Genomic DNA, 12,912 nt, shown 5'->3' with positions numbered 1-12,912 from the left:
GATGTACAATGAAGAGTTCCATTCAAGGGATTGCTCCACTATTGTCCGAAGAATGACGATCTGGTCTGTGCAGCTTCTTCCGCTCCGAAACCCTGCTTGCTCCTCTCTGAGGACTCTCTCAATAGACTGCTTCATCCTTGATAGAAGAACTCTGCAGAATATCTTTCCAGGAACGGATAACAAGTTGATACCCCTCCAGTTGCCGCACTGAGTCAGGTCTCCCTTCTTCGGCAGTTTCACGATGACACCCTTCTTCCATGAGTCAGGGACTCTTTCTTCTTCCCAAACCTAGTTGAATAGTTCCACAAGGTGCTTTGCACTATCTCGGGGGTCAGCTTTCAACATGTCTGAAGTGATTTTGTCTTCCCCGGGAGCTTTGTTTCCTTTCGTCTGCTTGATGGCCTCTATGATTTCGTGCTGGGTGATACTGCCACGCTTCATCTCTATATGGAATCCCATGTCTTTAACAGAAGCTTCCTTCTCCGGGTCTGGCCTGTTAAGGATTTCTTCGAAGTGCTCAGCCCATCTTTCTAGTTGTTCTTCATTCTTCGTTGGAGCATTTCCATTCTTATCTTTCACAATGGTGGAACTGTTGGTAAATTCTCCAGTAAGGGTCTTTGTGATTTTGTAGACTGTTCTGGAGTCACCCTTTTCTGCAGCAACCTGGGCTTCCACTGCTAGACTGTTAGTGTAGTCTCTTTTGTCCTGTCTTGCACTCTTCTTAACAGCTTTGTTCTTCTCAGAGTAAGCTTATGCTGCCCTTGATCTCTCTTCGGGACTTCCTGTTAGCATCTGCTGCTTAATGACCTTCCTCTCCCTTATAAGGTTCCAAGTGTCAGTGGAGATCCATTCTTTTCTGTCTCGTTTCTTGTAGCCTAGAACCTCCTGGCTGGTATCCAGATAGATGTTCTGGATCTTTGTGCATAGGGAGTTGATGTCATCCGCTGGCGTGCTTTCTAGGATGTCAAATCGGTTTTTCAGTGTCAAGTTGAACTGGGTTTTCACATTCAGGTCCTTAAGTTTGTTGGAGTCAAATAGCTGTTGCTTATTCTTTTTTCCGCTACTCCTCAATTTCAGTTGTAGCTTACATAGCACAAGGTTGTGGTCACTGCCTGCGTCTGCACCCCTGATGGCTCTTACATCTGTCATGGATCTTCTCCATTTCCTGCTGATGGCGATATGGTCAATCTGGTTGCTGGTCCTGCCATCTGGCGAAAGCCAGGTTGACTTGTGTATGTCCTTATGTTGGAACACTGTACCTCCAATAACCAGTCCATTTTCCAGGCATAAGTCAGAAAAACGTTGACCATTGTCATTACAGTCGCCAAGTCCTTCACAACCCATGCAGGTTTCATATCCGATGTTATCAGAACCAACCTTGGCATTAAAGTCCCCCATCACAATGAGAATATCATGCTGTGGTGTTTTGTCTATTTGATCCTGTAAGTTGGTATAGAAGTGTTTAAGTGAACACCAATAAGATTAAAACAGTCGAAGTGGCATCTTACATAATAAAAAGAGATAATTTCTGCGTAATCTCGTGTATTTACTTCATTTTTTTGTATGGAATTATTTATTTAATGATATTTAATTATTTTCTTACAAGAAATAATTGTTTTATTTCATTTTAATTAAAAAGGCCAAAACATAGAGTTCGTTATTACGCTCCATTAGGTGAATTCCCCAGAGCTATGTAAAGAAAGTAAGGGAAACGGCATTTAGGTAGGTTTTCGAATTCGTTAATATATGATGTAATTAAAAGATTATAACATTTAGTGCTACAATTCACGGAATACATCAAAATAGCAGTTTTTCGTTTCCCCATATTTTTGACATGATCTCGGATCCCATACTTCCCGACTTGTATTGTCCTCCAGCATCATGTGGAACGAGACATTAACCGGATGTGAAAGTCCGTAATATATAAAGATAAGAAGCTTCCCTATTGCGGAAAAACTGTTTTTGAAGCATTAAATAAGAATCTGTCTAGATAAAAAAACAACAAAATCGATATTTTCATTGTCTCCAACATTTTTATACACTTGTAGAGATTTTAAATGACTCGTTGACTTTTATATACAGCATATTACCACATTCCAACATTGGGCCTAATACTCTACATCGTTGAAATCGGTTAATTACAACTGTAACATCATAATTATCAATTCTAGTATTTGACACATAAAGCAAAATTAACTTTAGAAATCAACACCTTTTAATTCAACATGAAAAATTAAGTTTGATATTAGCAAAAATGATGAAGGTGGCTACACTATTCTTACACCATAGTGAGAACAAATTAACATGATCGTGAATTTCATTAGTAAGCGTGTAATATTTGAAGAATCTATTTTAGCTTTTAAATCAAAAAAGATATGAAATAACTTAGAACATCCTTAAAATATGATATCGCACGCCATACAGCGATGGGAATAGAGCGCTGATCTCAGACGGAGCATTTGTTGTTCGAGCTGATTATACACGTATCATAGCTGTAACAAGTTGCTAGAATCCAATTCCCGTGCTTCATTGTAAAGAAAATATTTTTTTGAATATACTAAGGTTGTTATGTGATCGTCATTCATCACTAAGCATTCGAAAAATAACAGACTTTTTAAATGATAATGTCATATCTTACCCATTTTCTTTTCTATAGTTTCTATAGTTTCATAGTATGTAAGGAAAGCTTGATTCACAGTACATAAAACTTGAAAATACCAAAAATCTTATTAGCCTTTTCCAACAGTATTCAGTCATTTAATTATTTCATTAATCACATCCGGTTATCACCGTTACGTAAATGTGCTATTTGGACCAAGTCATCGATGCAATGTCTAATTATGAATAAATCAATTCTATAAACAAACATTCCATGATCGTATCCAATGCGTTCATACCAATTAAAGGTTTGTTTTAGTCGCATTATGCCCATCCAACACATTTTTTCCTTTTATTATATGCGTTTTCTTTTTCATTTTATGTAAAAAGGAGTTTCAATATACTTCATATATTTAAAATTTCAGAAACTGAAATGTAGCGTGACAATTTAACATAGGCTTATATGATTAAATTTCTGAGCTAAAGCCTGAATATTGATTAGGCTCTTTTTCAAAATCTCTTTTAATATATCCTTATAAAATGCTTTCTTGTTTATTATTGTCAAAAAAACAACAAATGATAGCATTCAGCTAACAAATCATACAAGCAAAATAATGGTTTCTACTCAAAATGTTTGATAAATGTAATAAACTATTTTAAGAATTTAAACACTTGTTTGACGATTGTACTACTTATGAAAGCCTTAACTTTACTTAAATTAGGACTGGTCTGTTTTCAAAGTTTGCCAACATTTTCTCTAAAGTGTATTGGCTGATATTGTCAAATATTAATAAAATCAAATCAAATTAATCAAATACTATATTTGTTATTAGATTTAGCATTATTTAGCCAATAAAAACTTATAATAATTATATAGTTAAAATTAATAATCAAAAGGAATATAAAAGTTCTAGGTCGCCGTAAGAACGCCATACTTCAAGATATGAGGTATAAAAGACATACATCAACGAATAGGTAAAACTGCTACTAAAACGGTTTATGCTAATATTAGAAAATACAACACAAATTTTACTCTAATTTTGTGTGGATTTATTTATTGTAATTCAACATCGATGATACTGAAAACCCTTTTTTAATAACGAGTTGTTGACTGTTATTTTTATGAATGCAGCTGTTCTTAGTTTTAACTGAAATTTCTTTGATCAGTATGACCCTTTGTCACAAATAACCGTTGGGTTTTTTCAAAATGTTATATATGAATATTCTCGGAAAAACAAACTACCATGTAAATAGACTAGTGTACGTCCGTTATGTATTTATGATAATAATAGAAGCCTGCAAAGACTGGTTTGGGCATTTCAACTGCACTGCATGATTTTCATGAATTCACAATTTTAAATTCGTGAATTAACGACATGAAATACGAAATTCACGACTATCTAAACATCATGAATTCACGATTTTAACTTTACGAGTAAACAATTTCAACTTCATGAAAAATTATTTATGATTTCAATTTCATGAATTAACCTTATGAATTCATGTTTTGAACTTTATGATTTCAACTTCACGAATTCCAGAAGTCATCTTCAAATAGTATTCATGAATTTACGAATTCATAGTCGTGAGTTCACAAAGTTGAAATAACGTGACTTCATACAGTTGGAAACATGAAGTTAAAATCGTAAATTCTGGAAATTAAAATCAGGAATTCGTGAAATTGAAATGGTAAATTAGTGAAGTTAAAATATCGTGATTTATAAAGTTGAAGTCGTGCATTCGTGATACTTAAATCGTGTATTCGTGAAAATTGAATGATAAATTCATGATTCTGATATTTTAAATCATGAAGATGCATTCGTGACCTCTGTATGTTTATTATAGATTTAAATACAAAATACCACTTCTAATATGCCAGTGAAGTATATATGCCAGTGAAGTATATGCTAATAACATAAATGAAGGTCGAACGAAATGACAGGTTAACTCATATAGGGCTTCAGGTCCAGTTACAAAATAACACATGTTTACATATTTTCACTTTGCAGTTATGTTAATTCGAACCTTTGGATTTATGGCTTTGATGTCGGCAGGTGTTTATATTTAATTACTAAGACAACGGTCCATTAATATAATGTTGAAATGATAATGTTTATAGTAAAATATATATTGAATACTTTACATGTCTTTTAGAATTTTATAAAAAAAACTAATGGCTTTAACAGACAGATATGAGAAAATTACACACAGTTCATGATAATGCCTATACTCTGAAATTTTAAGCTTTAAAGGGGTTCATAAGGGGCTAGCATTATTTATTTATGCATGACACTATCTATGTTCGTCTATTGACTTAGTATTTTCAAGGATTTGACATAAAGTCATTAAACCTTACGGGAAGGTTGCTCAGCATAAGTAGTTGTGCACTTGGGGTTTAACTTGTAGATTTAGCCAGTATTTACATGAGTTACATGCGACACAAGTTAAAAATTGCAAAATATTTCCAAGTCAAGGGCAATAACTCTAAAAATACTAAATAAATCCACACGAAAATACCCAGGTGCACAACTACACATGCTGATCAACATTCCTGTAAGGTTCCATGACTCTAGGTCAAATACTTTTTCAGTTACATGCGACACAAGTTGAAAATTGTAAAATTTTACTTTGTCAAGGGCAATAACTCTAAAAAAATCCACACGAAAATACCAAGGTGCACAACTACACATGCTGATCAACATTCCTGTAAAGTGTCATGACTCTAGGTCAAATCGTTTTTGAGTTACATGCGACACAAGTTGAAAATTGCAAATTTTTACTAAGTCAAGGGCAATAAGTCAAAAAATACTATATAGATCCACACAAAAATACCCAGGTGCACAACAACATATGCTTACTGGAATAAAAAAGCCAGCGAAATTACTTATTTTACGCTACGTACGATCTTTTATTTATCAATTGAATCATACTTTTATCTTTCACTTCGCAAATTTACAATGTTGATCTCCTAGCGGGTAGGCCTTATATAAAAATAAGAGAAAATGAACTTGATTTGATTGATTTCGACTCTGTTCATGTCGCATGTCTGCCGTAATGTTTATAAACATATTTAAAACTTCTGTTTTTAATGACATTAACTTGGATTAATTAAACTGGATTGATGTGTTAAGGTTGGCAAATTGATGTGACTTTTACACTACTGGAAATGTTGAAAATAGCAACAGTTTAGGCTTGTTTTTTTATAGTACTAATTGGTTAGTCCAAAACAAGATCTATCAGTATAAGGATTTATTCACTTTGTTTGACAAATACAGTCAGTATTTTTATTATTCTGACAATACTAGGGGTATTTTCGTCCGAGCACATTGCCAAAAAGTTGTCCGGTACACTTTGAATGAAGTAAAAGCCTGCATGAAATGTTATAGAAGAAGCCGCTCTCTTTGATATCTTAGTCTCCGTTTTGTAATTGGGCAATAGTAATGGTAAACAATGACAATGACAATAGATTTTATTTAGCATTAAACATTGAACAAATGTTTAATGCAACAAATGATGAAAAACATCAAATACACATCCCATATATACAAATGTTGAGCATTAGTGCAAAGGCAATAATAAGTCCCCTCTCTCTCTCTCTCTCTCTCTCTCTCTCTCCCTCCCTCCCCCTCTCTCTCCCTCCCCCGAGCTCTCTCTCTCTCTCTCTCTCTCTCTCTCTCTCTCTCTGCAATTCCATTTATACTGTATATTAAGGGGAGTGGTTTCTTTGTTAATAATGCGATTGGAGATTAGAGCACTTATTCCATTATTCTCTGACATATCCAATACGTCTTGCCAAAAAAAAAAAAAAAAAACAACCAATTATATTATTATTATTAATTTTATTATTATCATTATTAATAATAATATTATTATAGTAGTAGTAGTAGCAGTAGCAGTAGTAGCAGTAGTAGTAGTCTTTGAAAAATTTAAATAATAGATGTAGAAAATGGCGACATTATATGTATAACGATATGTGAAATTTACTTTGATTAATTTATCATTTCAATCTTTTGTCACTTTGCAGAGTCTTTGGTAATATCATATCTACTGGTTGACGGTAACAACTTCATACAAACGTCTTCAATTATTTGTTATTAAATCATTGATTCAAAACGACGTATTCTCATTTACTCATTAAATTTCTTCAAAATTGCATGAAATTAAATTGTGTTGCTATGCAAGTACTCCATATGATTTATACAAAGAAGATTTTCCCCAATAGAATAATATATGAATTGTAGACTCGGTTTGAAGGTTTGGACGAATCGATGTTTACGATTGACCAGAAAAATTATAACTGAAGTAAAGGCATCTGGCATACGGCACTTGACACTTTTTCTGGTCTTCATCCTTGCCATACATGATAACCTAATTACGAGTTTAATGCCAAATTGCAAACAAAGCACCGGCTAAGAAATTTATGCCCGATTTTTCAAATTACCTGGAGTAACTCTGAAGTTGTCCTAGATTTGTTATGATAACTTTTGTAACTGCCAGTTGTCCTTAATTTGTTATGATAACTTTTGTTACTGCCAATGTGTTTCTTGCGCTAAATTACGTTAAGTTTCAAATAGCGTTTATTTTCTTATTAAATACAGTTGTACATCATTATAAATCCTATAAAAAGGATAACTCCTTATAGCTCCTACGTAGGACTATAAATCCAACGTAGGCGATAAGAAAGCCTAATGAAGAGTTTCTAACTTCTACGTTAGACTTTTTGACTCCTACGAAGGACTTCTACCCATTGTTTTCTCGTTTAGGGCACACGCATCTTTTTACTTAAGGACCATACGCCGCTTTTGCACTACTGTGTCATGTTGAAGGTTCCATGATAACCGCCGAATAAAAACATCTGCGGATTTTTCTAAATTCAAAATTTCACCAATTTATTGTCTAAATGTTGAATTCTGCTTTAGCCGGTGCCAGGGGCGTGGACGATAGTTTGCACTTGACAGTACCGTTCATGAACAGGCTCAATTAAACCGAGCCCACAACGTTTTCATTTTGTCGTGTTGGGCCTTTTTGGGTGATTCTGTTTTTCTCTATAAAATAGACATGTTAAATTTTGAATTTAGAAACATCCGCAAATATGTTACTCCTACGTAAGAGATGAACAAAGCCTAATTAGGAGCTTGTTTCTCAAACGTAGGACTTTATAAGTTATAGATAAGTCCTACGTAGGGGTTTACGTAGGACTTTATTTTTCAAAATTTCATTGTGCTCCGAAAAAAAGAGTGAAATATTACATACAAGATCAACAAGGATGGGCGCGTTTGACTGTAATCAACTATTTTATTTAAGGTTCTTTAATGTTGAAAGAAAATCACAGAATATTATGCACCGTCATGATATCTTGATTTTTATGTTCAGCAATTCAAATCAACCATACGAGTTATAGAATATTGCATTGAACCTGAATTATTTTAGTAACATATTATTGGTCCTGATGAAAAATAAAAATAACGAGAATAAAGGTTTACAAGGAATGGTAACTAATCCTAGATATAACCCAGCCACTTCAGCAGGGCACCTAGAATGCACCGAAGCTTTTCATATGTAATACCTTTGCAAATATTGTGCACTCTTTGAAATTATCAGTTAAAACATATTGGATTTTGTGCTAGGAGTGTCCACCTGAGGTTTCTCCTTCCACTGGAAAATGCCATTTGACCTATGCGTTGGTGCAACGTTAAACCCAACAAAAGAAAAAAGATGCCCAATCAATGGCGGCTGAGGACCCAAACCCATCCCATCTCTGGGCACACATGGTAGTAGTCAAAGTTCCTCGTCCGTTATAGTGCGACATGAACACCAACCAAATAATACATTCATACATTGTTATTATTTTTATGTCATTTAAGTTACTAGAAAATATAGGCTTGAAAAGCATTTTTGTTTGCTCTTTAATCAATCTAGAGCATGGAATATTAAAGTGACAAATCTGGAGAAGTATGGGTGCATGGTTATACATAACTGATACGATGAGATGAGGTTTCTCAAATAAAATTTACAAACAAACACCTTCATATTAGCGTGAATAACAATGTTACTTATGACTTCAAATTGAAATTTATATTATTTAAGGCTTGTTAATGCTATATTTTAATGAAAGCGAAGCTAGTTTAACACTTCAATCTCTCTCATAGCATGCATTTGTACAGACAATAAGCGTCTCTGATAAAAGATAATATGCATGAAAACGGTAAATGATGATTTCTATGTCAATTCTAGGAAGAACAGAAAGATAAAATATGATAAATAAGATCAACAAGGAAAGGCGGCGTTCACAGAATGCAACCCCCACAAGAGCCAGTGGCAAGGAATCCAGGCGGACCCCAAACAAAAACAGGACAGGGCAACTGCTAAAAAATAACCTGTTGTTTTAATATTTAAGAAATATTACAATAACTTTCATGAATTTACTGTCATTCAGACATATTTTAATATGATATGTTTGAACAGCTTTATGTAGCAGGTACGTTTAAGTTTACGCTCAAAATGTTGATGCATCACTAATATTGATACCATGACATGTTTCAGTTTAAATTTGCTTTATATTTTCTTCACGCATAAAGTCAGTTATTAAACTCTTAGACCGTAACCTACAGTGTATGTTTATAAACGACCTCATTTTTCTCTTTCAATGTCAAACGTGCATTACTCGTATACCGACTTTCGTTATTGTTGTTTCACAGATTCCGAGCGATAATTCCTTTTTCAGTTATTTCCTAGTTAATACATATTTCTTCAAGATTGACAGTTAACACAAGTTTCAACTGTTATCAATTAAATATATTCTCTAGGTTTTCTTGTTATAAAACTACACTTATCTGGATTGGAATGCTTCTATTTATTCAAATATTCTTTTCAATGCCGGATTGCCTACATTTTATATTTCTTAATCTGTACTAAGTATGAGTTGAGTTCCAACCTTGTTTCACTTCGTCATTCATAAGAACAAAGACCAAAACTGATTTGACATGTTGGTCTTTCTGTGATAAGAAAATGATATTAAACAATTATTATTATTATTATTATTATTATTATTATTATTATTATTATCATTATTAAATATTAACATTTTGATGAATGTATGTTTTTCATTAGTTTGATATAAAATAATAAACCTATAAAAGGACACAGAAATATATAAAACTTAACAAATTATTAATGTATTTTGTTAACCGTTAAAGCAAGTTAAAAAATCATATAATTATGGGGAGTCACGTGAAACCTTCTTAGAAACACAAATAAAATATTTTGAACATAGCACTTAACACTTACTTCCCCACTTTGGACCTGCAGTTACACATATTTTACAAAGTTTTATTAAATAAACAAAACTTTGAAAAATAAAATCGGTTTTATAAAGTTGAACGTTAGTCTAAGAAATTAAAATCTGTAAAGCTGAATAAATGAATGCATTATAATGGCAGCAGCTTGTTTTATTTTTTGTTTCCAGAAATAAAAGATTGCTTGAGTTAAGATAGATATAATAACAATGTTATAGAAGAGGCCGCTCTCTTTGATATATTAGTCTCCGCTTTTGTAAATTGGACAATAGTAATGGTAAACATGATTGTGTATGACTATTACCATAAATATTATTTATTTCATGGCCTAACCTGTATTCTAGAGAGTAAAGTATATCAATTTGATCTTTGCATGTTGGGTTATCTTTGCTTTGAGAGGTAAAATAGTAACTAATTACATTGTTTTATAAACCGAAATGATTACGTGATTGTTTTGTAATAATGACTTCGTGCAGTATATATTACATTTCCATTTTCTGCGCAATAGGTTTGTTTTAAATCTCAGTTTGAGACATGTTTTACCAATTAAATAAATTGTATTTCAAACAACTTGAACCTGAACATATTTAATTATTCTTTCAAACAATTTGAAAGAGGAAGACGAAATGAAGACAATGATTGAAAGTCCAAAGTAAGTTAAGGATAGTGTCGGAATCTGTATACGAAGGTTGTGATTCTCTTTGTGCACTAATGTGATTGCTTGAAACAAAATTATGGGAACGAAAATCAACAAGACATTTTTATAATTGTTGCAGCATTGTCCAAATTCTTGTAACATTTGTAACAATGCTGTAACAATGCTGTAACAACCTTGTAACATCTATGTAACCTTATTTATTCCGTTTTCTGACCATTTTTAAGGCTTGTGCTGTAACACTTGTAACAACCTGTAACATTTGTAACAATTATCTGTGCAATTTTTATTTCATTCTCAACCTTCGTAACATTTGTAACAATGCTGTAACAACTACGTAACAACCTTGTAACATCTATGTAACCTTATTAATTCCGATTTTCGGTCATTTTCAAGGCTTGTTCTGTAACATTTGTAACAACCTGTAACATTTGTAACAATTATCTGTGAAATTTTCATTTCATTCTCAACCTTCGTAACATTTGTAACAATGCTGTAACAACTACGTAACAACCTTGTAACATCTATGTAACCTTATTAATTCTGAATTTTGTCCTTTTTCAAGGCTTGTGCTGTAACATTTGTAACAACCTGTAACATTTGTAACAATTATCTGTGAAATTTTCATTTCATTCTCAACCTCCGTAACATTTGTAGCAATGCTGTAACAACTACGTAACAACCTTGTAACATCTATGTAACCTTATTAATTCCGTTTTCTGACCATTTGTAAGGCTTGTGCTGTAACACTTGTAACAACCTGTAACATTTGTAACAATTATCTGTGAAATTTTCATTTCACTCCAGATTCTTGTAACATCTGTAACAATGCTATAACAACCTTGTAACATCTATGTAACCTTATAATTCCGTTTTTTGACCATTTTTAAGGCTTGTGCTGTAACACTTGTAACAACCTGTAACATTTGTAACAATTATCTGTGAAATTTTCATTTCATTCTCAACCTTCGTAACATTTGTAACAATGCTGTAACAACTACGTAACAACCTTGTTACATCTAAGTAACCTTATCAATTCCGATTTTTGGTCATTTTTAAGGCTTGTGCTGTAACACTTGTAACAACCTGTAACATTTGTAACAATTATCTGTGAAATTTTCATTTCACTCCAAATTCTTGTAACATTTGTAACAATGCTGTAACAATGCTGTAACAACCTTGTAACATCTATGTAACCTGATAATTCCGTTTTCTGACCATTTTTAAGGCTTGTGCTGTAACACTTGTAACAACCTGTAACATTTGTAACAATTATCTGTGAAATTTTCATTTCATTCTCAACCTTCGTAACATTTGTAACAATGCTGTAACAACTACGTAACAACCTTGTAACATCTATGTAACCTTATCAATTCCGATTTTTTGTCATTTTCAAGGCTTGTTCTGTATCATTTGTAACAACCTGTAACATTTGTTACAAGTGTTAAAGCACAAGCCTTAAAAATGGTCACAAATCAGAATTAATAAGGTTACATAGATGTTACAAGGTTGTTACTGCATTGTTACAGCATTGTTACAAATGTTACGAAGGTTGAGAATGAAATGAAAATTTCAAACATTATTGTTACAAATGTTACAGGTTGTTACAAGTGTTACAGCACAATCCTTAAAAATGGTCAGAAAACGGAATTATTAAGGTTACATAGATGTTAAAAGGTTTTTACATAGTTGTTACAGCATTGTTACAAATGTTACGAAGGTTGAGAATGAAATGAAAACTTCACACATTATTGTTACAAATGTTACAGGTTGTTACAAGTGTTACAGAACAAGCCTTCAAAATGGCCAGTAATCGGAATTAATAAGGTTACATAGATGTAACAAGGTTGTTACGTAGTTGTTACAGCATTGTTACAAATGTTACGAAGGTTGAAAATGAAATGAAAATTATACAGATAATTGTTACAAATGTTACAGGTTGTTACAAGTGTTACAGAACAAGCCTTGAAAATGACAAAAAATCGGAATTAATAAGGTAATATAGATGTTACAAGGTTGTTACGTAGTTGTTACAGCATTGTTACAAATGTTACGAAGGTTGAGAATGAAATGAAAATTTCACAGATAATTGTTACAAATGTTACAGGTTGTTACAAGTGTTACAGCACAAGCCTTAAAAATGGTCAGGAAACGGAATTAATAAGGTTACATAGATGTTACAAGCTTGTTACAGCATTGTTACAGCATTGTTACAAATGTTACAAGAATTTGGAGTGAAATGAAAATTTCACAGATAATTGTTACAAATGTTACAGGTTGTTACAAATGTTACAGAACAAGCATTGAAAATGACCAAAAATCGGAATTAATAAGGTAACATAGATGTTACAAGGTTGTTACGTA

At 32.7% G+C, this 12,912-nt stretch overlaps 1 protein-coding gene across 1 annotated transcript; it reads right to left on the bottom strand.

The window, feature by feature from the left end:
• Window positions 1-288: 288 nt before the first annotated feature.
• Window positions 289-6,292, bottom strand: LOC132760201 (uncharacterized). The gene is made up of 5 exons (XM_060752119.1): window positions 6,145-6,292; window positions 2,639-2,707; window positions 2,041-2,144; window positions 808-1,440; window positions 289-717 (listed from the first exon to the last, which is right to left on the bottom strand). The coding sequence occupies exons 1-5, from the start codon at window positions 6,290-6,292 to the stop codon at window positions 289-291; spliced, it is 1,383 nt and encodes a 460-aa protein (XP_060608102.1).
• Between the last annotated feature and the right edge of the window lie 6,620 nt (window positions 6,293-12,912).

This window comes from Ruditapes philippinarum, unplaced genomic scaffold (genome assembly GCF_026571515.1).
Source record: "Ruditapes philippinarum isolate M1 unplaced genomic scaffold, ASM2657151v2 ctg2588_1_1_1_1, whole genome shotgun sequence".
NCBI lineage: Eukaryota > Metazoa > Mollusca > Bivalvia > Venerida > Veneridae > Ruditapes > Ruditapes philippinarum.
Note: the sequence above shows the minus strand (reverse complement) of the source record. Positions and strands in the feature narration are given on the sequence as shown.

Coding starts and splice junctions, on each gene's coding strand:
- LOC132760201 (XM_060752119.1), bottom strand. CDS start 6,292: ATGGAATTGCAGAGAGAGAGAGAGAGAGAGAGAGAGAGAGAGAGAGAG. Junction 2,145..2,638: donor AACTATAGAAAAGAAAATGG/GTAAGATATGAC, acceptor ATGATGTTACAG/TTGTAATTAACCGATTTCAA. Junction 1,441..2,040: donor CATTTAAAATCTCTACAAGT/GTATAAAAATGT, acceptor ACCAACTTACAG/GATCAAATAGACAAAACACC.